Source organism: Acanthochromis polyacanthus, chromosome 3, assembly GCF_021347895.1.
Source record: "Acanthochromis polyacanthus isolate Apoly-LR-REF ecotype Palm Island chromosome 3, KAUST_Apoly_ChrSc, whole genome shotgun sequence".
In the NCBI taxonomy this organism is placed as follows: domain Eukaryota; kingdom Metazoa; phylum Chordata; class Actinopteri; family Pomacentridae; genus Acanthochromis; species Acanthochromis polyacanthus.
This window is the reverse complement of record NC_067115.1, coordinates 14,765,785-14,792,177: the sequence shown is the minus strand read 5'-3', so window position 1 is coordinate 14,792,177 and position 26,393 is coordinate 14,765,785. Positions and strand designations below refer to the sequence as shown.

General features: G+C 40.9%; 2 protein-coding genes across 2 annotated transcripts in view; both read right to left on the bottom strand.

The window, feature by feature from the left end:
* The window catches only part of LOC127533302 (deleted in malignant brain tumors 1 protein), a 40,095-nt gene extending 20,277 nt beyond the window's left edge, over positions 1-19,818 (bottom strand). Inside the window, exon 1 of the mRNA XM_051945939.1 lies at positions 19,806-19,818. Coding sequence (XP_051801899.1) covers positions 19,806-19,818 — 13 coding nt within the window. The remainder of the gene's footprint in view (positions 1-19,805) is intronic.
* A 2,317-nt stretch (positions 19,819-22,135) lies between these two features.
* The window catches only part of LOC110960324 (deleted in malignant brain tumors 1 protein-like), a 34,433-nt gene continuing 30,175 nt past the window's right edge, over positions 22,136-26,393 (bottom strand). Inside the window, exons 6-9 of the mRNA XM_051945938.1 lie at positions 23,945-24,187; positions 23,711-23,870; positions 22,532-22,607; positions 22,136-22,430 (exon numbers count right to left, since the gene is read on the bottom strand). Coding sequence (XP_051801898.1) covers positions 22,411-22,430; positions 22,532-22,607; positions 23,711-23,870; positions 23,945-24,187 — 499 coding nt within the window. The 3' untranslated portion in view covers positions 22,136-22,410. The remainder of the gene's footprint in view (positions 22,431-22,531; positions 22,608-23,710; positions 23,871-23,944; positions 24,188-26,393) is intronic.

The window sequence follows — 26,393 nt, the reverse complement described above, 5'->3', positions numbered from 1 at the left end:
ATTGATGAAATCTAAGATGCGTCACAGAAATCACTGATTAAAACAGTAAATAAGTTACTTATTTATCACAACTGGACAATGGCATAAAATTGAAACAGAATTGGTCCTTGATCTGAGGCCTTGGTCAGTGTATTTGATGGGGCCATCAATGACAGGACAGTGTTGAAACACAAATTACACCTACAGTTCTACAATTTCATTTAGCAGACGCTTTTGTCCAAAGCGACGTACAACACAAGCAAGAATTCAGACATAAGGAAAAGCCTTTAGTAAGTGCAAAAAGTGTTTCAAGTGGATTGGTCAAAGGTGTTGCCATCAAGTTGCAGAAGAAGTGCCAACCACCCCAAACCCATACACACACACACACACACACACACACACACACACACACACATTTTTTTTCAGCTTTGTCAGTGCTAAATAAGTGCTGAGTTTTGGACCACCTGACTTATTCTACCCCTCAGGTCAAGTCGGATTAAGTGCCTAGGTGTTCTCTGAACAACTGAGTCTTCAATTGTCTCCTAAAAGTAGAAAGGGACTCAGCAGAATGCAGAGTTTGGTAGTTTGTTCCACCATTTGGGAACAACAGAGGAAAAGAGTCTGGCTAGAGATTTCGAGTCGTGCTGGGCTGGAAGCACCAGGCGTCTCTCACATGCAGAGCGAAGTGAGCGTGAAGGGGAGTAGACTTGGATCAGGGAATCCAGGTAGGCTGGGGCCATTCTTGTAAATGTTTTGTAAGCCAGGAGGAGAGTTTTGAATTTGATTCTGGCTGCAACTGGAAGCCAGTGAAGGGAGATGAACAGGGGAGTGACATGAGCTCTTTTGGGTTAGTTGAAGACCAGACGTGCTGCTGCATTCTGGATCATCTGTAGAGGTTTGACTGTACATGCAGGGAGACCTGCCAGAAGAGAGTTGCAGTAGTCAATGCGTGAGATCACAAGAGCCTGAACCAGAAGTTGTGTGGCCTGTTGGGTCAGGAAGGGTCTGATCTTCCTGATGTTGTAGAGGGCATAACGACAAGATCGAGAAACTGAGGCCACGTGAACCTTAAAGGTCAGCTGGTCATCAATCATGACACCCAGGTTTCTGGCTGAGTTTGTGGGCACAAGTAGGCTCGAGTGAAGTTGGACACTGATCTGAGGCTGAACAGATGGACAAGCTGGAAAGACCATGAGTTCAGTCTTAGATAGATTTAGCTGAAGGTGCCGTTCCTTCATCCATGTGGCGATATCAGCCAGACATGCTGATATCCGGGCTGAAACTGTTGTGTCGTCAGGTGGAAAAGAGAGGAAAAGCTGAGTGTCGTCAGCATAACATTGGTAGGAGAAGCCATGGGAGCGGATCACTGCACCAATTGAGGTGGTGTACAGAGAGAAGAGTAAGGCACCAAGCACTGACCCCTGAGGAACCCCAGTTGATAGGTCATGTGACCTTGACACCTCCCCTCGCCATGACACTCTGAAGGATCTGCCTGTGATGTAGGACTTGAACCACAACAGGACAGAACCTGAGATGCCGAGCTCAGAGAGTGAGGAGAGGAGGATTTGATGGTTCACGGTGTCAAAGCCAGCAGACAAGTCCAGCAGCAGTAGGACAGAGGACTGACCAGCAGCTCTCGCCAGCCGCAGAGATTCTGTGACTGATAGGAGTGAAGTCTCAGTGGAGTGGTCGCACCTGAAGCCTGACTGAAAGGGGTCAAGTAGGATGTTGTTCTGCAGATGTTCAGAGACTTGGTTAAATACTGAGCGCTCCAGTATTTGACAGGAAGTGAGACTGGCCTCTAGTTTTCAACCTGGGCTGGGTTGAGATGAGGCTTTTTGAGCAGCGGGGTGATGCGGGATTGTTTAAAAGTAGCAGGAAAAATGCCAGTTTCCAGGGAGGAGTTGACAATGTGCGTGACTGCAGGTTTGACTGTGGGCAGGATGGTCTGCAGGATGCTGGTTGGTATTGGCTCGAGAGGACATGTTGTAGGGTTTGAGCTCAGAAGAAGTCTGGAAACCTCATTCTCGCTCAGAGGAGCAAAAGAGCAGAGTGAAGAAGCAGTCGTGGGTTTGAGCTGACTGGACTGGTCAGGGTCAGAGAACTGCTTGCTGATTACAGCCACCTTTTCAGTGAAAAAGGAGGCAAACATGTCTGGAGTCAGCTCAGTGGACAGCTGAGCAGCTGGAGGAGAAAGCAAGGAGTTGAATGCCGTAAAGTGTTTTCTGGAATCAGAAGCTGCACAGATCTTGTTCTGATAAAAAGCTTTCTTTGCGGACTGCAAGCAGGAGGTAAAGGAAGCAAGTTTCTGTTTGTATGAGGACAAATCAGCAGGTTGTTGGGATTTACGCCACTTTCTTTCTGCTGTTTTTTTTCTGTTTCTGTTGTCCAAAGATGATGCCAGAGAGGAACAGAGTGTTTCAGTAGCCTCATTAACAAGAAGTGAGGAGAAGTGCGAGTGGTCAGGCATGACAGAGCACAACTCCTCTGACAGCTGAGCTGCTGTGAGGGACTTCAGGTTTCTGCGGAAGGAGACCATCTGTGTTGGTGTCTGCAATTGCGGAAAAGCAGCCGCAAATTTTACCAAGAAATGGTCTGACAGGTGTAGTGGAGTAACTGTCACCTCTGCTATGGAGCAGTTACGAGTCAGCACCAAGTCAAGGACTTTACCAGCTTTGTGGGTGAGAGGAGACGGAGCCAGTACAAGTGCAAAAGAGGAGATGAGTGCCAAAAAGTCATGTGCCTGAGGTCTGTCAATGTGAATGCTCATGTCTCCCAAGACAATCAGTGGTGTGCCATCATCAGGGATGTCAGAGAGTAACATGTCCATTTCAGAGACAAAGCCATTCAGATTACCCCCTGGTGGGTGGTACACAACCAGAATATATGCTTTGATGGGAGTAGTGACCGTTAAAGCATGATATTCAAATGTTGTGTTGTTGTTCGACGGACGCAGTATAGAGAAAGACCAGTTGTCTGGAATGAGCATGCCAGCACCGCCTCCTTATCCAGCAGAGCGAGGGGTGTGGCTTAGCATAGCGGACGCAGAGAGTGCAGCTGGTGTAGCTGAGTTTTCTGGGCAGATCCATGTCTCAGTCAGGGCTAGGACCTGAATGTCTGAGAGTGTCATCAGTGAACTGATGAATTCTGTCTTATTAACTGCTGCCTGACAGTTCCAAAGACCAAAGGTAACCGAGGGTGGGCTGAGACCACTTTCAGAGAGATCAGACAGGTTCTGTGGATTGCGTTTGACTACTCGTCTTTTCCGGTTGCCGACAATGACTGGGATGCGTGTGAGACATATTGTGCATTAGACTGAGACAGACACACCTTAGCGGTAGCCGGTGTTCGTTCGGTGTCCATGCTTGGTGGACTCGCGCAGGTAGACTCGCAGGTCTTTACCCTATGTGGTCCTCACACTATATGGGCTGACACTGTGGCTGACGCTCAAGCGCAGTCTGTGCCGTTAAGTACCAGACAGAGTCACCGCTGTTTCCAACTTCACTGAATGCACCCGGCTAAACTGCCCCTGTCTGGTTTCACTTGGACAATCAATAGAGGGTGTGACCCGCGTCAGCTGACCTCACCTATTGTTGCAGAGAGAAACTGAAACTCCAGTGCTAAGCACTCAACGACCCCCAACACAAAAACAAAATAAAGCAGTTCAAGCTTACCTCAGCTGGCTCAACCTTCTTCTGTCTAAGATTCAGTGCTTGTTTACTGAAGTTACAGATTTTTCTCTCTTATAAGCTAGGCTTATAGTGAAATCCCGCCCCTGTCTGGTTTCACTTGGGCAATCAATAGAGGGCGTGATCCGCGTTAGCTGACCTCACGTATTGCAGAGAGAAACTGAAACTCCAGTGCTAAGCACTCAACGACCCTTTCAGCATTTAATAAATGACTAATGAGCACTAATTTACAACCATCTGAGAGTACATATGTGCTGAAGGCAGGGGCGCCGCCAGACATTTTGAAAAAATGAAAAAAAATGTATTTGGGCCCCCTCTGTGCTGCTGCGCTACCATTGTTGCCACATCTCTAGGACCTAACTGTCCCATCAAAGCTTTACATGACTAATTAAAGGCTTGCAACTGTCTTTCTTCTTGTAGTTCTATACTAGTACTAGCAAGATTTACTACTGGTGATTTGTACATGCAAATCTGCATACATCATCCAGTTCACCATTTGATGCAAGATTAACAGCCACCATAAAAATGCACTAAGTGACATCTATTACAGTCTCAATGTTTTTTATTGTAAACCACAGCATGGAAAAATGTTGTAACATTAATGAAAAAAAAATATATCTGAAAATAAATAAATAAATAAAAACAAACTTAAACATACTGTATATTAACTTCACAAGTAGAATAACTTAACATAATCATTTCAAAACAATGGAAACAACACCTATAGCTGCACATATATGCCAACAAGAAAAAACATCAAATTAAAAGGTAAACATGTTACAAATAAGAACAAAGAACTCAAAGAACTCTTTTTGGCTGTTAGCATTATGTGAATAGTCATGCCATTGGCCTTTGCTCAGCCTGACTAACCAAGAGTCCAGCGCCGAGCCTTCTGGGTAGCAAAGTCATTGATTAACTCTTTGAAGTCTAGTTTTCTGGCTAACTGACTTTCAATAGACAACATTGCAAGACTGCAAAGTCTGTCCTGACTCATGGTGGACCTCAAATAGTTTAGCAACAGTCACAGGCAATGTGCAAAATATGCGTAAAGCAATGCAGACTGCTCCAAGAATACTTTGTAGTCGCATCTTGTTAATAGCATTCAGGAGACCAAGAGGAGACAGGTTTGAGGGGAAAGTGGCAGCATATACTGAGTTAAGGTGTCTTCTTTCATTTTCAAACTCAGACGTGAGATCTCTGGAATACTTTTTGACAAGTGGCTGGCATACGGAAGTGATTTTATCCTCACTGATCTGCCCAACTTTTAAAACAGCAGAGAATTCCTCAACTATTTCTGCAGTGGCGTGGAACCTGGTGTCGAGGTTACTTATGATGCTGTCCATAGCAGTAAAAAACACTGTGTTCCGAAACACTGTTGCTGCACTGTCCCGAGTTGCCTCATCGTGAAATCTCTTTCTTTTCTTTTGCCGACTGTGTTCTTGGTTAAACTGAGGTGTAACATCCATTTGTCTTGCAATCAGTGTGGCCTCAGACAGCAGTGACTCCCATCCATCTCTAAGAGCCAGCATCTCTTTTAAGGCACTGATATTAGCTACCTCTGAGTCAAGAGAGATTTTTCCAGACTGGAGAACCACATTCCTGTCATCAATGCACTGCAGTACTTTGAGCCAGACAGTGAGTAGGACAATGGCATTGAATGACATGAAGTAGTTCTTCAGACCACTAGCCTCTGATCTGGCCTCACTGGTGAGACTACATGTTGTGAGTATACTGTCAAGGGCCTCTGTGACAGAAGGAAGGTGTTGTGCTACAGGTTTAACAGCCATGATTCTTGCACTCCAGTGGGTATCTGAGAGGCCATGCAAAGAGCAGCCGGTTTTCTCTTTAAAGATGGCCCAGCGTTCTGGGCTGGCACTTAAAAGTGAGTAAAGGCGATTGATGCAGCCAAAAAATGTTGCTACTTCTGGGCTTGTCTGTGCAGCATGCACACCTACAAGATTTAAGGTGTGAGAGGCACAGGGGGAAAAGTAGCTAGATGATTTTTCTTTAGTATCTGGGCTTGGACTCCCTTGACCCTTCCCGACATGTTTGCCCCGTTGTCATAACCTTGCCTTCTGCAGTCTCCAATGTTTATCCCTTTGTCATCAAGCACATTTTCAATCATTTCTGCTATCTCACTTCCTGTTTTGTTGTGAAAGTCCTTAAATTCTAAGAACCGTTCTGTGATCTCCCAGTCATCTGTTTCTTTGCTATAACTCGCATATCTGATGAGCACCACATTCTGCTCAGTGTGGGAAATGTCTGGTGTAGCATCACAGATGACTGAAAAATAAATAGCCTCTTCCCATTCCTTCAAAATCGTTTTCAAAACTCTTCTACCACATAAATCAATGCATTCATTCTGAATGTCAGAACTCAGATAATGTGTCAGCCTGGTTCCTTTTTGTTGTCCCTGACTTTTTGCAAGTGCTCATTAAGCAGTGGATCATAATGAGACAAAAGCTCTAGTGTGCCTAAGAAATTTCCATTCTGGACATTATCTAGGTCTTTAGTTTTACCCCTGAAAGGTAAATTCCTTGATGCCAAGTGCAGTGTTACATCTAGAATTCTCTGCAAGAGAGCTCTGTTTTTCTCAGTTTCTGTCTGGATCCGTTTTTGCAACTGAGAGTCAGTGCCACTAACAGCCATTACTGACTGTTGCAAGTTTTTCCATTTCAAATAGCAGTCCCTGTGTGCTGTATTCTTCTCATGGACAGGGAATTTGTCATACATTCGACGCCATTTTACATCAGACATTTTATATCCACTTTGGCTGTTCAGTGCACTCATAGAAGGTCTTTTTTGTGAATGTGAGAAAAGCACACATGGGATGCAATACAGTGAATTACAGGATTTGCTGTAAGTTATCCAGTCTCTCTTCACCTTTTCCCTCCCATTAGCTGCCTTACTGTACCATAAGTATTCTGGGAATGGTTTTCCCTCAGAATCCTGTGGCAGTACATCATCATCATCTCGAGTGGACAATGCCCTCACAATAGCTTCTCTGTCTTTGTCAGTTAAATTTGCTGGCCACAAACCTGGGTCAACACTTTCTGCCTTTCCACTACATTCTTCCACCTTTCTCTCTTTCCCTTGTTCTTGTTCTTCCTCTACTGCGACTGTTGGTTCTATATGAGAGGGCCCTGGCTCTGTAGGAAGTACAAAATGCATGTAATGCATATATACTGTCTGTGATATATACAGTATATATATATATATATATATATATATATATATATATATATATTAAAATATTCCACATACCAATAGATGACTACAGAGCATTGACACAAATTATTTGCACTTCTGTATCATCACCACTTGATTACATACTTTAAAAACAATGTTTCATTTGTGTGTGTGTGTGTTCTGAAGGGAGACAATAATGGAGTCTGTATCTATCTGTCTGCCATTTAATGGCCCTAATGAACATATAAAACTGTATTATTTAAATATTACCTGTAACTTACATGCAGGCTGAGATAAGATACTCACTATTTCCAACTGTCCACCATCCAGTACAGACAGAAGGTTATTTGTTTATTCATAAATCATTTCATAATGCTCACGATGTGATAAAAATATTTTGTTGGAATTTATGTCATTAATGAATATTTCATTTTCTTTTTTGTAATGGTGAAAAGAGCAAGATTGACAGAAATCCTCACAGACTCCCTGCAATGATACTAACTGACATGCCAATGCCAGCCAGGGGCGCCGCCAGGAATTTTGGGCCCCATGAAAAAAAATGTATTTGGGCCCCCTCTGTGCTGCTGCGCTACCATTGTTACCACATCTCTAGGACCTAACTGTCCCATCAAAGCTTTACATGACTAATTAAAGGCTTGCAACTGTCTTTCTTCTTGTAGTTCTATACTAGTACTAGCAAGATTTACTACTGGTGATTTGTACATGCAAATCTGCATACATCATCCAGTTCACCATTTGATGCAAGATTAACAGCCACCATAAAAATGTACTAAGTGACATCTATTACAGTCTCAATGTTTTTTATTGTAAACCACAGCATGGAAAAATGTTGCAACATTAATGAAAAAAAATATATCTGAAAATAAATTTTAAAAAAAACAAACTTAAACATACTGTATATTAACTTCACAAGTAGAATAACTTAACATAATCATTTCAAAACAATGAAAACAACACCTATAGCTGCACATATATGCCAACAAGAAAAAACATCAAATTAAAAGGTAAACATGTTACAAATAAGAACAAAGAACTCAAAGAACTCTTTTTGGCTGTTAGCATTATCTGAATAGTCATGCCATTGGCCCTTGCTCAGCCTGACTAACCAAGAGTCCAGCGCCGAGCCTTCTGGGTAGCAAAGTCATTGATTAACTCTTTGAAGTCTAGTTTTCTGGCTAACTGACTTTCAATAGACAACATTGCAAGACTGCAAAGTCTGTCCTGACTCATGGTGGACCTCAAATAGTTTTTTTTTATCAGTTTTAATTTACTGAATGCTCTCTCCCCACCAGCAACAGTCACAGGCAATGTGCAAAATATGCGTAAAGCAATGCAGACTTCTCCAAAAATACTTTGTAGTTGCATCTTGTTAATAGCATTCAGGAGACCAAGAGGAGACAGGTTTGGGGGGAAAGTGGCAGCATATACTGAGTTAAGGTGTCTTCTTTCATTTTCAAACTCAGACGTGAGATCTCTGGAATACTTTTTGACAAGTGGCTGGCATACGGAAGTGATTTTATCCTCACTGATCTGCCCAACTTTTAAAACAGCAGAGAATTCCTCAACTATTTCTGCAGTGGCGTGGAACCTGGTGTCGAGGTTACTTATGATGCTGTCCATAGCAGTAAAAAACACTGTGTTCCGAAACACTGTTGCTGCACTGTCCCGAGTTGCCTCATCGTGAAATCTCTTTCTTTTCTTTTGCCGACTGTGTTCTTGGTTAAACTGAGGTGTAACATCCATTTGTCTTGCAATCAGTGTGGCCTCAGACAGCAGTGACTCCCATCCATCTCTAAGAGCCAGCATCTCTTTTGCTAAGGCACTGATATTAGCTACCTCTGAGTCAAGAGAGATTTTTCCAGACTGGAGAACCACATTCCTGTCATCAATGCACTGCAGTACTTTGAGCCAGACAGTGAGTAGGACAATGGCATTGAATGACATGAAGTAGTTCTTCAGACCACTAGCCTCTGATCTGGCCTCACTGGTGAGACTACATGTTATGAGTATACTGTCAAGGGCCTCTGTGACAGAAGGAAGGTGTTGTGCTACAGGTTTAACAGCCATGATTCTTGCACTCCAGTGGGTATCTGAGAGGCCATGCAAAGAGCAACCGGTTTTCTCTTTAAAGATGGCCCAGCGTTCTGGGCTGGCACTTAAAAGTGAGTAAAGGCGATTGATGCAGCCAAAAAATGTTGCTACTTCTGGGCTTGTCTGTGCAGCATGCACACCTACAAGATTTAAGGTGTGAGAGGCACAGGGGGAAAAGTAGCTAGATGATTTTTCTTTAGTATCTGGGCTTGGACTCCCTTGACCCTTCCCGACATGTTTGCCTCGTTGTCATAACCTTGCCTTCTGCAGTCTCCAATGTTTATCCCTTTGTCATCAAGCACATTTTCAATCATTTCTGCTATCTCACTTCCTGTTTTGTTGTGAAAGTCCTTAAATTCTAAGAACCGTTCTGTGATCTCCCAGTCATCTGTTTCTTTGCTATAACTCGCATATCTGATGAGCACCACATTCTGCTCAGTGTGAGAAATGTCTGGTGTAGCATCACAGATGACTGAAAAATAAATAGCCTCTTCCCGTTCCTTCAAAATCGTTTTCAAAACTCTTCTACCACATAAATCAATGCATTCATTCTGAATGTCAGAACTCAGATAATGTGTCAGCAGTGTTGGGCAGTAACGTCACTACAAATAGCGTCGTTAGTAGTTTAACTACATTTTTCTGTAACGACGTGGTAGCGTCGTTGTTTACAAAATCAAATAACGTTTCAACAGCTTAGCTAATCTTTTGGTCATGTAGCGCGGTAGCGAACGCAAAAAGCTACATTTTAAAATGATGAATGTTGAACTGCTTGAAGCGGAGCTTTCTGCTCTGCTGCAGTCTCATCTCACACTTTTAAGGATCAGATAGTGACATCCTCTCCAAATGCCGACATGTCTGTGTCGACCAATAGAAGCGGAGGAACTGTTGATGTCGTCATTCAACAATCCCTTCCTGCGACTTCACTGGATCCACACATACACAGACGCTCGCTTCAGTTCACTGAGAGATGGCAGAGAAGGAGTCAGAGTCACCGTGGCCCTACCGAAATAGTTATCAGTTTTTGTAAAAAAACGGAGAAAAGTTGTTTTCAGATGCCTACTGTGCCAGCCCAAGGCGAAGTTTCTGTCAACTTCAAAGATGTCAAATACAAATCAGGGAACCCATATACAGGTGACTACCGAATATGCACAACCAGCAGCAGTTAGCTAACCACCACATGTCAACCGCAGTATAAGATGCACACACAAACGAGCTACTTTTCAACATCTAAAATTCGCGTGGCAGTAAATTAATTAAATTAAGCGTAAGGTTGTGGTGGCAGTGTGTGAATATGTATAAATTGGGGGATTAAATAAACTGATACATATAGGAGGGAAGAGGTATGGGAGAAAACGAGGTAACAGTAAAACCAAAATCTGTCTTCTTCAGTATTACTGTTAACACTAATGAGCAAATGGCTGAAAAAAATAACAGAAAGGGTAACAAAAGTGATGGCATAAATGATTACATATCTTAATCTTACACTCAAGACCAAAATTGAGTTAAGTAGTAGTGGATACAGCGCTTTGGGAAAGCATTGAATGATTTTACATAGATATTAGACTTAAGAAATAAAACTTGATTTAATACCCAACGTGAATACCCAAATTATGTATAAAATTGTCTTACTATAATATTGCTTACTTTATATGGAAATGATATCAAATGTAACCTATTATACCCTCCAATGTAAGTGGTGTGTTAATATAAGCTACTGCAACTTAATTATCAGATACATTATGTCTGCAATACAAACTAAAAAGAAAATCAAAACAATGATTTCTAATGTAAAAAGGTTGATTCATTTTAAATATAGCTCCACATATTCCTCAGTGTATCAATTTACTAAGTTTGGAGCACTGAGAACAAAAATGATGGTTTAATAATAAACAAGTCAGCATTTTCTTGTCTCCGTTTGACTGACTTCATTAGTCCCTGAAATTTTTTGGTAAGAAAAAAAGTAACTTGAATGTATTAAGCTACTTTGGCCGTATTGCTGTAGCTTAGCTTGCTACATTTCTGTGGGTCATAGCTTCAGTGTAGTGAAGCTTGATTTAACACAGAGTAGCTGGTAGCTTAGCTCATTACAGTTTCCAAGTAGCTTGCCCAACACTGTGTGTCAGCCTGGTTCCTTTTATTGTCCCTGACTTTTTGCAAGTGCTCATTAAGCAGTGGATCATAATGAGACAAAAGCTCTAGTGTGCCTAAGAAATTTCCATTCTGGACATTATCTAGGTCTTTAGTTTTACCCCTGAAAGGTAAATTCCTTGATGCCAAGTGCAGTGTTACATCTAGAATTCTCTGCAAGAGAGCTCTGTTTTTCTCAGTTTCTGTCTGGATCCGTTTTTGCAACTGAGAGTCAGTGCCACTAACAGCCATTACTGACTGTTGCAAGTTTTTCCATTTCAAATAGCAGTCCCTGTGTGCTGTATTCTTCTCATGGACAGGGAATTTGTCATACATTCGATGCCATTTTACATCAGACATTTTATATCCACTTTGGCTGTTCAGTGCACTCAGAGAAGGTCTTTTTTGTGAACGTGAGAAAAGCACACATGGGATGCAATACAGTGAATTACAGGATTTGCTGTAAATTATCCAGTCTCTCTTCACCTTTTCCCTCCCATTAGCTGCCTTACTGTACCATAAGTATTCTGGGAATGGTTTTCCCTCAGAATCCTGTGGCAGTACATCATCATCATCTCGAGTGGACAATGCCCTCACAATAGCTTCTCTGTCTTTGTCAGTTAAATTTGCTGGCCACAAACCTGGGTCAACATTTTCTGCCTTTCCACTACATTCTTCCACCTTTCTCTCTTTCCCTTGTTCTTGTTCTTCCTCTGCTGCGACTGTTGGTTCTATATGAGAGGGCCCTGGCTCTGTAGGAAGTACAAAATGCATGTAATGCATATATACTGTCTGTGATATATACAGTATATATATATATATATATATATATATATATATATATATATATATATATATATATATATATATATATATATATATTAAAATATTCCACATACCAATAGATGACTACAGAGCATTGACACAAATTATTTGCACTTCTGTATCATCACCACTTGATTACATACTTTAAAAACAATGTTTCATTTGTGTGTGTGTGTGTTCTGAAGGGAGATAATAATGGAGTCTGTATCTATCTGTCTGCCATTTAATGGCCCTAATGAACATATAAAACTGTATTATTTTAATATTACCCGTAACTTACATGCAGGCTGAGGTAAGATACTATTTCCAACTGTCCATCATCCAGTACAGACAGAAGGTTATTTGTTTATTCATAAATCATTTCATAATGCTCATGATGTGATAAAAAATAATTTGTTGGAATTTATGTCATTAATGAATATTTCATTTTCTTTTTTGTAGTGGTGAAAAGAGCAAGATTGACAGAAATCCTCACAGACTCCCTGCAATGATACTAACTGACATGCCAATGCCAGCCAGGGGCGCCGCCAGGAATTTTGGGCCCCATGAAAAAAAATGTATTTGGGCCCCCTCTGTGCTGCTGCGCTACCATTGTTACCACATCTCTAGGACCTAACTGTCCCATCAAAGCTTTACATGACTAATTAAAGGCTTGCAACTGTCTTTCTTCTTGTAGTTCTATGCTAGTACTAGCAAGATTTACTACTGGTGATTTGTACATGCAAAATTGCATACATCATCCAGTTCACCATTTGATGCAAGATTAACAGCCACCATAAAAATGTACTAAGTGACATCTATTACAGTCTCAATGTTTTTATTGTAAACCACAGCATGGAAAAATGTTGTAACATTAATGAAAAAAAAAATATATCTGAAAATAAATAAATAAATAAAAACAAACTTAAACATACTGTATATTAACTTCACAAGTAGAATAACTTAACATAATCATTTCAAAACAATGAAAACAACACCTATAGCTGCACATATATGCCAACAAGAAAAAACATCAAATTAAAAGATAAACATGTTACAAATAAGAACAAAGAACTCTTTTTGGCTGTTAGCATTATCTGAATAGTCATGCCATTGGCCCTTGCTCAGCCTGACTAACCAAAAGTCCAGCGCCGAGCCTTCTGGGTAGCAAAGTCATTGATTAACTCTTTGAAGTCTAGTTTTCTGGCTAACTGACTTTCAATAGACAACATTGCAAGACTGCAAAGTCTGTCCTGACTCATGGTGGACCTCAAATAGTTTTTTTAATCAGTTTTAATTTACTGAATGCTCTCTCCCCACCAGCAACAGTCACAGGCAATGTGCAAAATATGCGTAAAGCAATGCAGACTTCTCCAAAAATACTTTGTAGTTGCATCTTGTTAATAGCATTCAGGAGACCAAGAGGAGACAGGTTTGGGGGGAAAGTGGCAGCATATACTGAGTTAAGGTGTCTTATTTCATTTTCAAACTCAGACGTGAGATCTCTGGAATACTTTTTGACAAGTGGCTGGAATACGGAAGTGACTTTATCCTCACTGATCTGCCCAACTTTTAAAACAGCAGAGAATTCCTCAACTATTTCTGCAGTGGCGTGGAACCTGGTGTCGAGGTTACTTATGATGCTGTCCATAGCAGTAAAAAACACTGTGTTCCGAAACACTGTTGCTGCACTGTCCCGAGTTGCCTCATCGTGAAATCTCTTTCTTTTCTTTTGCTGACTGTGTTCTTGGTTAAACTGAGGTGTAACATCCATTTGTCTTGCAATCAGTGTGGCCTCAGACAGCAGTGACTCCCATCCATCTCTAAGAGCCAGCATCTCTTTTAAGGCACTGATATTAGCTACCTCTGAGTCAAGAGAGATTTTTCCAGACTGGAGAACCACATTCCTGTCATCAATTCACTGCAGTACTTTGAGCCAGACAGTGAGTAGGACAATGGCATTGAATGACATGAAGTAGTTCTTCAGACCACTAGCCTCTGATCTGGCCTCACTGGTGAGACTACATGTTGTGAGTATACTGTCAAGGGCCTCTATGACAGAAGGAAGGTGTTGTGCTACAGGTTTAACAGCCATGATTCTTGCACTCCAGCGGGTATCTGAGAGGCCATGCAAAGAGCAACCGGTTTTCTCTTTAAAGATGGCCCAGCGTTCTGGGCTGGCACTTAAAAGTGAGTAAAGGCGATTGATGCAGCCAAAAAATGTTGCTACTTCTGGGCTTGTCTGTGCAGCATGCACACCTACAAGATTTAAGGTGTGAGAGGCACAGGGGGAAAAGTAGCTTGATGATTTTGCTTTAGTATCTGGGCTTGGACTCCCTTGACCCTTCCCGACATGTTTGCCCCGTTGTCATAACCTTGCCTTCTGCAGTCTCCAATGTTTATCCCTTTGTCATCAAGCACATTTTCAATCATTTCTGCTATCTCACTTCCTGTTTTGTTGTGAAAGTCCTTAAATTCTAAGAACCGTTCTGTGATCTCCCAGTCATCTGTTTCTTTGCTATAACTCGCATATCTGATGAGCACCACATTCTGCTCAGTGTGGGAAATGTCTGGTGTAGCATCACAGATGACTGAAAAATAAATAGCCTCTTCCCGTTCCTTCAAAATCGTTTTCAAAACTCTTCTACCACATAAATCAATGAATTCATTCTGAATGTCAGAACTCAGATAATGTGTCAGCCTGGTTCCTTTTATTGTCCCTGACTTTTTGCAAGTGCTCATTAAGCAGTGGATCATAATGAGACAAAAGCTCTAGTGTGCCTAAGAAATTTCCATTCTGGACATTATCTAGGTCTTTAGTTTTACCCCTGAAAGGTAAATTCCTTGATGCCAAGTGCAGTGTTACATCTAGAATTCTCTGCAAGAGAGCTCTGTTTTTCTCAGTTTCTGTCTGGATCCGTTTTTGCAACTGAGAATCAGTGCCACTAACAGCCATTACTGACTGTTGCAAGTTTTTCCATTTCAAATAGCAGTCCCTGTGTGCTGTATTCTTCTCATGGACAGGGAATTTGTCATACATTCGACGCCATTTACATCAGACATTTTATATCCACTTTGGCTGTTCAGTGCACTCATAGAAGGTCTTTTTTGTGAACGTGAGAAAAGCACACATGGGATGCAATACAGTGAATTACAGGATTTGCTGTAAATTATCCAGTCTCTCTTCACCTTTTCCCTCCCATTAGTTGCCTTACTGTACCATAAGTATTCTGGGAATGGTTTTCCCTCAGAATCCTGTGGCAGTACATCATCATCATCTCGAGTGGACAATGCCCTCACAATTGCTTCTCTGTCTTTGTCAGTTAAATTTGCTGGCCACAAACCTGGGTCAACACTTTCTGCCTTCCCACTACATTCTTCCACCTTTCTCTCTTTCCCTTGTTCTTGTTCTTCCTCTGCTGGGACTGTTGGTTCTATATGAGAGGGCCCTGGCTCTGTAGGAAGTACAAAATGCATGTAATGCATATATACTGTCTGTGATATATATATATATATATATATATATATATATATATATATATATGTATATATATTAAAATATTCCACATACCAATAGATGACTACAGAGCATTGACACAAATTATTTGCACTTCTGTATCATCACCACTTGATTACATACTTTAAAAACAATGTTTCATTTGTGTGTGTGTGTGTTCTGAAGGGAGATAATAATAGAGTCTGTATCTATCTGTCTGCCATTTAATGGCCCTAATGAACATATAAAACTGTATTATTTTAATATTACCTGTAACTTACATGCAGGCTACGTGACAGTTTCACGAATCCCCGTGAGACCGGGTTGGATACTCACCATTTCCAACTGTCCATCATCCAGTACAGACAGAAGGTTATTTGTTTATTCATAAATCATTTCATAATGCTCATGATGTGATAAAAAATATTTTGTTGGAATTTATGTCATTAATGAATTTTTTATTTTTTTTTGTAATGGTGAAAAGAGCAAGATTGACAGAAATCCTCACAGACTCCCTGCAATGATACTAACTGACATGCCAATGCCAGCACAGTGTTGCTCACCTTCTTCACTGGGGCAGGGAGGGGTGATGGTATGGGGAGACAGGGGTGCTGCTGACTCATCATCATCATCAGCTGCTAAAAGGGCAGGGGCAGTGATTTAATATGAATACCTTCCTAAACGTTTCCCTGCACTGATTAAATGTTGATAAAATGTAAGCTAACACTAATCTATAGCAAGTTGGTTTATTTCACCATGGACATTAGCCTAAACCAACAGGCTAAATTCACAGACTACAGGCTATTCACCTTTCTTATTGAAAAACTGGCTCAGAGATCATACACCTTTCTTTTCTCTCTCTTTCCTTTCCTTCCTCTTCTGGTAACCAGATTTTTGTTTTTTTGACAACATTGTGGCCACACAGCAGTGATGTCTGTTTGGCGCATCTCCTGTCTGATTGCAATTAAGCACCGTTAGTGAGTGACTAAAGCGGACCAAACCATTTCATGCAGATACAGGGGGGTGGTCAGTCAATATAGATGTTTACTGTTTGTCAATGGATATTTAACTTTTAGTGCAATAAAAACATAGCGAATATGAACTGTATTATATTTGAAACACGCAATAGTAAAATATCGGGCTTAATATTAAGTTTAATAATTTATTTTTTTTCTACATATTTTTTGGGGGCCCTGTCATCCATGGGCCCCTGTCATCCATGGGCCCTTGGAATTGTCCTAACTTTTCACCCCTATTCACCTTATTCAGCTCCGCCCATTTTCCAACGGGCGGGACTTCCTGTTTTGAGTAGCACTTCCGGTAACTCGATCATGCCGGTGTTTACAACTGAGAGAGTGATGTGGGAAGAAACGAAAACCTCTTTAAAAAACAGAAATGGATCAAGTCTGCCTCATCCGCGACTTATTACAGAGTGAGAGGATGACATGAAAAAGTGGCCACAAGTCATGTATGGCGATATTTTTAACTATTTCGTGTTGTCTCTTGGCGTTGATTGCTCGGCTATGAGGAATTATAAGAGCACTGAAGCCTATCAATATTTGCACAGTGGTAAAGTCGGCGCTGTTCTGTTACATCAAGAACGGGAATATACGTTTCTTAAAGCTAATGTCAGCCCGAGTCAGGCTGGTACCTCCTCACACATGGCGTGGGTGTTGGTGACAGCTGATGGAGTGGTGGAGACCACAGGATGCTCCTGTATCGCTGGGTTGGGACGATCCTGCAGTCACACTGCTGCGATATTATGGAAGGTATGTTGATTTGAATAAAACTTGATTTGATTCATATATATATGATGTGGTTGTGCAAACGGAGGTTGTTATTGTCATTTGTGAAACAGCTCCTGCGGTTTACTGTGTTATTAGCCCTGTCACAAGCTAATGCTAATTCCCTGGAGCAACAAAAAACTGATTCTGACCAAACCGCAGTCATAACAACGTTTCAAAATGGCAGAGAGTATCTTTTTACCTCACTGATGGCATAGGTAGGTCTTTAGTGGAAACTGAACTTTGGTAGAATCGCTGTAGCTGCGCTGACAGTGACCGATGCAAGCTGTGTGTTTACATAGCCATGAGCTGGTCCGCAGCATTCAGATCTAACCTTTCCGTTCTCTAAACAATTCTGAGAGAGAGAAAGCTTCATCTTTCTCCAGTTGTTGTGGCACCCATGGACAGCGCAATTGATGCCAAACATGTTAAAATCGCTTAAAAGAACAGTTAAAAGTAGCTACAGGAGCGAGAGGACTCGATGTTGTTGTAGTGCGAAGACGGTCAACCGGAAGTCAATCTCAAAAATGGCGCCGCCCTGCCTCACTTCCTGAATAAGGTGAATAGAGCTCCGGGAGATGACGTCACACAATCCCGGCATGCAACAGTCGAAATCAAAACACCGCCATATTGGCAGGAAGGCACGTGTTTAAACTACTGCCAGCTAACTCCTAAACGTTCTTCAGCGTCGACATCAGAGATATGGTGGACAGTTGTTGCGCCCCGGGATGCCAGAACAGCCGAGGACGGAGGGGAGAGCATTTTATCGGATTCCCAAAGATCCTGAAAGACGACAGAGGTGGATCACTGCCATAAAACGCGCAAGAAGCGAGCAGAAGAAAACGGAGCAGTGGGAAACCGCAGGCCACGGATTCCGCTTATGTAGCGACCACTTTGTATCAGATACAGAATCCGTTTCCTAAGCTTTATATCTGATTGCGTAATTTCTGCTCGCTGCTCATGCGAATTTAATAGGACAAAGCTACACTTACCCTCCCAGTGACGACAGCGATATCCTTCGCAGGAAGACTCCAGATCTGAATCCTAGTGACAAAGTTAGCCTGTGTCCATTTATACCCCTCAAGGCTTTTATACGCTTTAAGAGATTCACCGGAGTAGGATGAAGGAAAATTTATCAGGTAATTGTAGATGTGAGGGTACCGCAAGGTCCGGTAAAAGGTCCGCTCTGACCGCCTCAAGATTCTTAAATAAGATACCGGGGGCATGATATGGATCGGATATATTTAGTTTGTCCAGTTTGTTTGTACATTTTATAATATCGTCTGATTTAAAATGAAAAGTAAACTCAGACGGCGTAAATTTTCTACCAGCGCCATTCATTTTGAAGCGGAGTTTCCTGCCAACATGGCGGCGTAAACAAACGGAGTCACGTGACGTCCGGAGCTCTATATGGCGTCCCTGCTTCCTAGCCCTGGTCCTCCCCAACCCCCAACACATCGGATTGGTCCACCACCATGACGGCTCCTCCCAGAAGACCCCAGCAGTCACCACACTAGAGTATACTTTGACACTCTGTGAACTGTGTGCTAAATGTCTGTTTAGAGGCACCAGTTTTGTTTAGTTAGATCTGTTCACTGTTTGTATTAATTTCTGTTTCTTGTGGTTGGTGTTTCTACTGTGTTTATATTTGGCTCGGGAGTTAGTTGTTTTGTGTTTCTTTCGATAGTTTGTGAACTCTGTTAGCCTTCATTTGGTTTTATCATGCTCTTTGATTTCGCAACAACCACCAGTCTCATTTGCTTTGTTTTATCATTTTTATGTTCAGTTTGCTACTGAGCAATAAATTCCTTTATCTGAACCAAATAACATCTGGTTGTTTTGTTGCATCCAGCTGACCCTAGAGGCTGGATCGTAACACCCAAATTTTAAGCTGTTCTGTCTCCTACTCTGCTACTGGAAACTCCTGGAACCACAGCAGCCTGTACTAGTAGGGTACTATACAATATTGAATTTATTCTTTTGTCAACTGACTTTGTAATTAAATTTTATATTTGGAATTTTTCAGGTGAAATAGTTTTCCCACTGAAAATCATAGGCCACTGCACCAACAGTACACTGTAAACCATTTTGTAATTTTAGAAAACCCCAGTGACAAATTAGAAGACATGAATATCAGCAGAGGGTGGATGTGTGACACACTGATTCTCCAAATTGCATTGCGAGTTGCTTAAAGTTAGCTTTTGCTAACTGCACATCTTAAAATGGAGTGGCTGAATCATGTAAGTCAAATTCATTCAAACCACATTTTCTTCACACTAAGTCTAAACACACACAAACTCAGTTTCTCTGCACTTCATCTGGATCAATCCTGTGAGAGGAATCCAAGAAACATCTTAATAATAACACACAAAGGGTCAGTGAAAGTCAGAGTTTTAAAAATTGCCTATCAATGTAAATAGAAAGTTATTGCAAGTGTTGTAACGTAGAAGTAAGTCACGGTTCATACAAAGTAATATGTTTTGCTAATCCAGCCTATTGCCTGATTTAGCTCCATCAAACCACTCTGTTTTGACAAAATAAATCAGGAACAGCTTTTAAGATATCTCAATAAAATTAGAGGAAAAGGCCCTGAACAGTTACTATGATTCTGATGTTGACTCTGACCTTTCTTCTTCATGATCCTGATCTGTCTCCTCATCCTCCTGAGATGTTTTTTTAATCCAGGAGAGCAGAGAGCTGCTTCAATGGGCGGCCTGCTGCAGCTCCCTTTCTTTATCTCTCTTGATCCTCTCCCTTTCTGGGCATGCTGCAATTGGTAAATTAAAAGAGAACGACAATATCAAGACTGATTCCTGATATTAGGCTACAACAAGGCAGAAAGCTTTTTCGTTTTGTCACATTAAAAAATATATTAAAAAGAGAACATGAATCAAATTAATGGCTTTCATATTAGTGGAATGTCTAGTCGTTTAGCTAAAATTTTTTAACTTCATTATCAAAGAGAGAAAGAAGTGGTTTCTGATTAGTGTATCGACATTTGTAAATATGCCAGATTAATAATGCAAACTTTTAGGGTATTTTTTTTGGCAGATGGATAGTCAGCGAAGCCAAACAATATTTGTTCAAAGCATAAGCAAAAATCTGATTTAATGCAAGTATAAATCAATTTGCAAATATGTTCCCATAATTTCGTGGAGAAAGGTCAAGACCAAAATAAATGAAATACATCTTCAGGGTGTCCGTCACAGAAAGAGTAAATTATATCTATGTCTCTCTTGAATTGATGCAAAAACACTTTTGATGGGTGAAATCTGTGAATTATTTTGAAAGATGCTTCTTTTACTTTATTATTTATCATATATCTAGCTGGCAGATTCCAAGTCTTTTTCCAGTCAAGGTTATAAATAAAGGAGTTACAATAAGCTACCACATATGGGACTGATATGACATCTTTCTGCTAGCACCATCTGGTGTCTATCTATGCATGCCACTGGTGTGTGTGTGTGTGTGTGTGTGTGTGTGCATATATACACACACAAGATATCAATATTCTCTAGCAGCACCTGATTTAAATGAAATGTTTTTCCACCTGCCACCCAAAGAGAGAAAATGGAACCAGCCGAGGGAACATATTTTGAAATCCTCCATGTTTCATTTCGCAGTAGACAGAAAAATAGAAGAAATAAGGGAAAAGTTTGACGTCTGCAGTCCACTTTATAAAATAATAATTTTGTCTACACCTGATTCTAAGGAAATCAACAAGGATTTAAAGCCAAAGATTTGACTTCATAGCTGACAAACAGTAAGACAATCTACACATTTACGATGTGACATTGTCATGCTCATTATAAAGACAAATATATAGCATATAATATTGGAATCAAACAACATGGCGGACCTAGCCTAGCCCTGCTAGACCCATGTTCTGAAGGCACAAGGGTCTCGGGACGCTCGACAGGGAGGGAGGTGGGCTAAAAGGTTGTCTATCAAATCCCTCTGCAGCAATTGGGTAGGTATACAACCAATCAGCGCAACGAATAGGCTCCTACAGCGCTGGAAATCAGAGGATGCGGTAGTTCGGTGAAGCCTTATTCATACAGTCAATGGGTGAAGCTCAAGTATATTACAGACATGTTAACAGAAAGATTATTCAGAGTCGGTGCTAATGAGCTCAACGACTGTTGTCGTTTTTGTTGTCGACCCTGGCAGAGAATTAAATTCGTTGCCGTAGGTTGTCTAGCGAGGCTAGGCTAGTTGTTTCCGGTTGTTTCTGTCAGAATCGTCGTGCCTCTGTCGTCACTTAGTTACGCCCGCCTTCTGACTCTACACTTCATGGTGATTGGTCCGGCCAGTTTTAGGAGAATCCAGCCTGGAGCCTTATGGAGGGTAACTAGACCCACCCTGGCAGAGAATTAAATTCGTTGCCGTGGGTTGTCTAGCGCGGCTAGGCTATGGCGGACCAGCTAACAAAGCTTGTGATGGTTTTTAATGCTGAAACACAAACATTAGCCTCTTGGTGACGCCACAGGAAAAGTCAGCAGCTCATCAAAGTTTCAGGATTCACTTTTGATGAACTGTGGATGTAAAGTCAGGTCACCTTTATTTACGTTGCACATTAAAAACGACAGAGATTGACCCTAAGTTATTTGATGTCAGCACCAAAATTCACTCAATGCCAATTCCTGAAACAGTTGTTGAGAATCTTCAGTCAGATCTAACGCTGTGTGTTTAGGTTGCAGTCAGGTCACACTTTTTTTTTTTTTTTTAGAATTAAGGTGCATACAAGTCAGTTGCGCGGTTTTACAGTGTAATTTGTCATTACATCTAAAACGAAATCCATGAAAAAAGAAAATGCATTGCTTTTTATCCATAATATATTCATATCGTCAATATAAGGAGGGAAACAAACACTCACACCTTTTGTTTACAGCTTCCATATTTTATTTTTGATTGGTGTTGCAAGAGAATGAAGAATGATACAAAATCTGAAGATATTAAAGTGTACAATGGTTTATTTATCATTACAATTAAATGTTTGAATATTTAATTTCAATAAAATTCAATTCAATTCAATTTTATTTATATAGCGTCAATTACAGTCAAATTGTCTCAAGGCGCTTTACAGAACCCATATGCCTGACCCCCAGAGCAAGCCCAAAGGCGACAGTGGCAAGGAAAACACCCTTTTAACAGGGAAAAAACCTCGAGCAGAAAGCAATTTAATATGAAAACATGAAATGAGGTGATATCATCATTGTAGATTTCTGATTCACTGAGCTGGTTTGTGCCCTGAAGATAAAGAAGAAGAAAAGAAAACAATGGTTATTAATTTAATACAGATCATTGTGTTGAGAAATTAGTCCTGAAACCAGACTGTAATTCTTGCTCACAAGTTATGGGTCCAATGGTGATGGGCTCCAGAGAAGCAGAGCTGGAAACAGAGCGAGATGTTCTGCTTCTGCAGCGCTATGAGGCAGAAAGTGGAGGAGAAACCATTAGATAATGACCAACAGTGTGCATGAGGTTTTCTAAGAAGCCGATAGAAGCAGCCACTTCAAATGTGTTTTTGGGGGGTGAGGAACTTGAACTGGTAACACAATTCAAGTACCTCGGAGTCACACTGGACTCAACCCCCACTTTTAAATTTCACCTTAAGAAGGTCTCTAACACTGTTAATTTTAATTTACAAAATTTAAAACAAATTAGACCTTTTCTGACAGCTGGTGTCGCTAAGACGTACCTGCACTGTATGATTTTCACACACATGAACTACTGCTTCACAAATTGGTCTTTCACAGGTGTAACGACACTCAAACCCATTGAACAATTATATAAGAGAGTATTAAAGGTATTCGATAAAAAGCCACGCTCATACCATCACTGCAGCATCTTAAAAAACATGGTCTCTTTTGTTTTGATAATTTTAAGATTTTTAAACAGGCATGTGCCATTTATAAAGTATTACATGGAAAATGCGCACCGCCTCTGGCAGAGTTCATTAAAAACAAGCCCAGTAGGGCCATTGGGACGAGGGCTGCTACCAGAGGGGCTTGTGAGGTGCAGTTCAGACGATCTAGCTTTGCCCAGAATGTTCTGTCAGTTCAAGGAGGTTTGACCTGGAACAAACTGCCCACAAAGATTACGGAGTGTCAATCTTTCATAGGGACGCTTGTCAACTCAAAAACTGGATTTTAGACAATCAAACCTGTGAGGATTAGCAATCTGGCCGTCGCTTGTATATGTATTTTAAAAATCTGTATTTTAGGAACTTATGCACGTTTGCACATACACATGAGGCGTTTATGTCTATATATAGTCCCCCCTATTTTAGGAGTAAATGCGTGTTTGCAGATGTTTAATGTCTCTTATTGTTCTTTGTATTGTATTGTATTGAGTGTTTTCTTATGTTTTTTGTTGGCGACTACGGATGAAATGTAGCATGCATGCTAATTCCGGCAATTTACGCTACATCATGTATGTACTTTCCATTAATATGCACTGTCCCGCCTAAATAAACCAGAAATGAAAATGAAACATGGATCACTGATAAAGTGAGGTGTGTAACTCACTGGGATACAGCTGTAACGTGTCCGGTCACAAAGGCTCAGGTTGCAGTGCAGGAAAATGTCTGGGTAATCATCCTGGAGTGCGAAGAGCAGAGCAGAAAAACGAGCCTGCAGGGACCTGCCGCTTTCAATGATGGACACCGCTTGTCCGGCAGCAGGACACCTGTCAGAGGAGAAGGTCATCAGGGTCACTGAAACCCACACACTGTCAGCTGAAGCTCAGTCAGGTGAACGTACTGGTTCTGGATGAAGGGGTATCGTGAGGGATCATCGGGGTCTGATGAGTGAGTGGCGAAGCAGTCCTCCAGAACAAGCCCAAAGTTTGTGTCTCTGTACGCCACAGTGACACCCACGTACAACGGTGATCCCACCGGGAGGCTGACCTGGATTCCTGAATAACGGTCGGTGAAGCCGGGGTCACGATACAGATTCATGTAGGCTCTGGCTTTTGGACCGTCACCTGAAATACCAGCTGCCACCCTGTTAAGGAAATAATAAAATGTTGACAACCAGGTCTTTCTTTCCACAGCTGTTATTGTTGTAACCATTTTATTAGAAAAATGTCACCAACACAACCCAAAACATTACTGTCTGCCCTCTTTCTTCACTCCAAGATATTGCAAACACACATTACCTTTCCAGAGCTGAAAACATTGTCAAAGACTGATCTCATCCTGGTTACTACCTGTTTGACCCTCACTAAAAGGTCACTAAGAACTCCACCACTTAATTCACAAATACTAATGCCTGCTAATGATTTTATGGTGTCCTGAATGTTTGATATGTATATCTTTTTCCCCACTTTAATGCACTAAGCAGGAGTGGCATTCCTAATCTCATTGCAATCCTCAATACAATGACATAAAGGCTTTCTATTTCTAGTATTTTAGAGAGTTCTGGACGTTGGTAGTGAGGAGATCCTCCAGGAAGAGGATTCTTGTTCTTCTTCCACACATTTCAAGTTGTTTACATTACATACTATGTAACCTTGCACATTCTCAGGTGATTATGTTGCACATTCCTGCACACTGGAAGTATTTTTATGACCTTCTATGACTTATAATCCTTGGATTACATTTGCTGCTAACTGTCTTATAACACTCACATTGTAGTGACTTATAACATTTTTTTTTTTAAATTCATATGTTCGTGTTTGATGTTATCCCCTAAGACAAAATCAGAGTTCTCGAATGTGAAAACCTACTTGGAACTGTTTCTGACTCTGATATGATTCTGCAACATCTGCAGCTTGACAGTGAGGGAACAATTCTGTAAAATCGTAGGTTTCCACTCACAGGCAGAAACATAAAAAGCTCTTTTCACTGTATGTACTACTAATTTTCTTCTTGTAATGGCATCTGTATAATTTGAAAGAACATAACAATTACACTCACTCATCAGTTTTACAACTGAATATGGTGATGGTTGTTACATGTATTTATTAAAGGGCTACTTACGGCAGGAATGGCCTGATTGTCATATACAGGGAGCTGTCTGTGTTCAGAGGATAAGCACAGGAGAAGGGAACAGTCACAGGAACGGCGAAGGATTGATTATTTGGGTAGATGAACAAAGCGTTGGAGTAGACGGCATGTGTCCTGTTGGTCTGCAAGACAGAGGATTAAATTATCAGTCAGTTCAAAGATTGACTTAAATGACGAGGAAAAATAAAATATTTACAAGAAATATACATGTGATACAGATTGTACAGATGTTCCTGTATGTAGAAATTCTGATAAAATAACAATATTTTATGGGTTACTCTAATTGCATCAACTATTCCATGAGTAGAAAATATTGATATTGCAGATTCTTCAGATTGGATTTAAATATTATAAATCTGCAAAGAATCTATAATGAACCGATTTAAATCCACTGATGTTGCACCAGAGTGTTACAGTTTTTCTGTGTGTGATCTACTGGGAGTGCTGGTTGTAAACGCCTGTCCAGTTAAAAGCTAACAGTTTTGTTTGAACATGTTAGAATATAGCAAATATGGAAAATTTTACGTGAAAGTTGAAGCAGTTTCCTGACTTTCTTTCTGCAGATACCAGTAGGCCATCATAGTAAAAGCAGGTATAATAATAAAATGTTAATTCAACTACAGGAGAGGCCTGATGTTCTCTGGAATATCTGGAAAATATGTGCATATATCAATACTGACACTGACAACCAGGCAAAATTAGTAGAAATACATCAGTACATTGGATGTTGGCATTGTATTTTGTGTGCAGTTTGTGTTTGAGGCCTACAACAAAAGCATGTCTGACAATTCACCATATCAAAATGAGATGTTTGAGGGGCGAGTAAACCAGACAGAAAGAGAGAAAGAAAGAGAGAGAGAAAGAAAGAAAGAAACAGAGAAAGAAAGAAAGAAAGAAAGAAAGAAAGAAAACAGTTAAAGTCTTTACCTTCAGTTCATTTCCACAGGCCCCTGCCTGAGCGTCCACTTCATACCAAACCCAATCATCCTGCAGTGAGAACCAGGAACAGTTGCGGGAAGCCAGATTTCCAGAGAATGGATTTAAACCAGCAGCTGTCACGCTGTTTATATGCAGCCCGATCAGAAGTTTATCACTTCTGCAAATAAGCTGAGGAGCCTCATGTGAAGGGGACTGGACTGAATAAAAAGATAAAAGGTCATCAGATATAAATGAAGGAGAGAGGTTAAGATTCATCAAGTGAG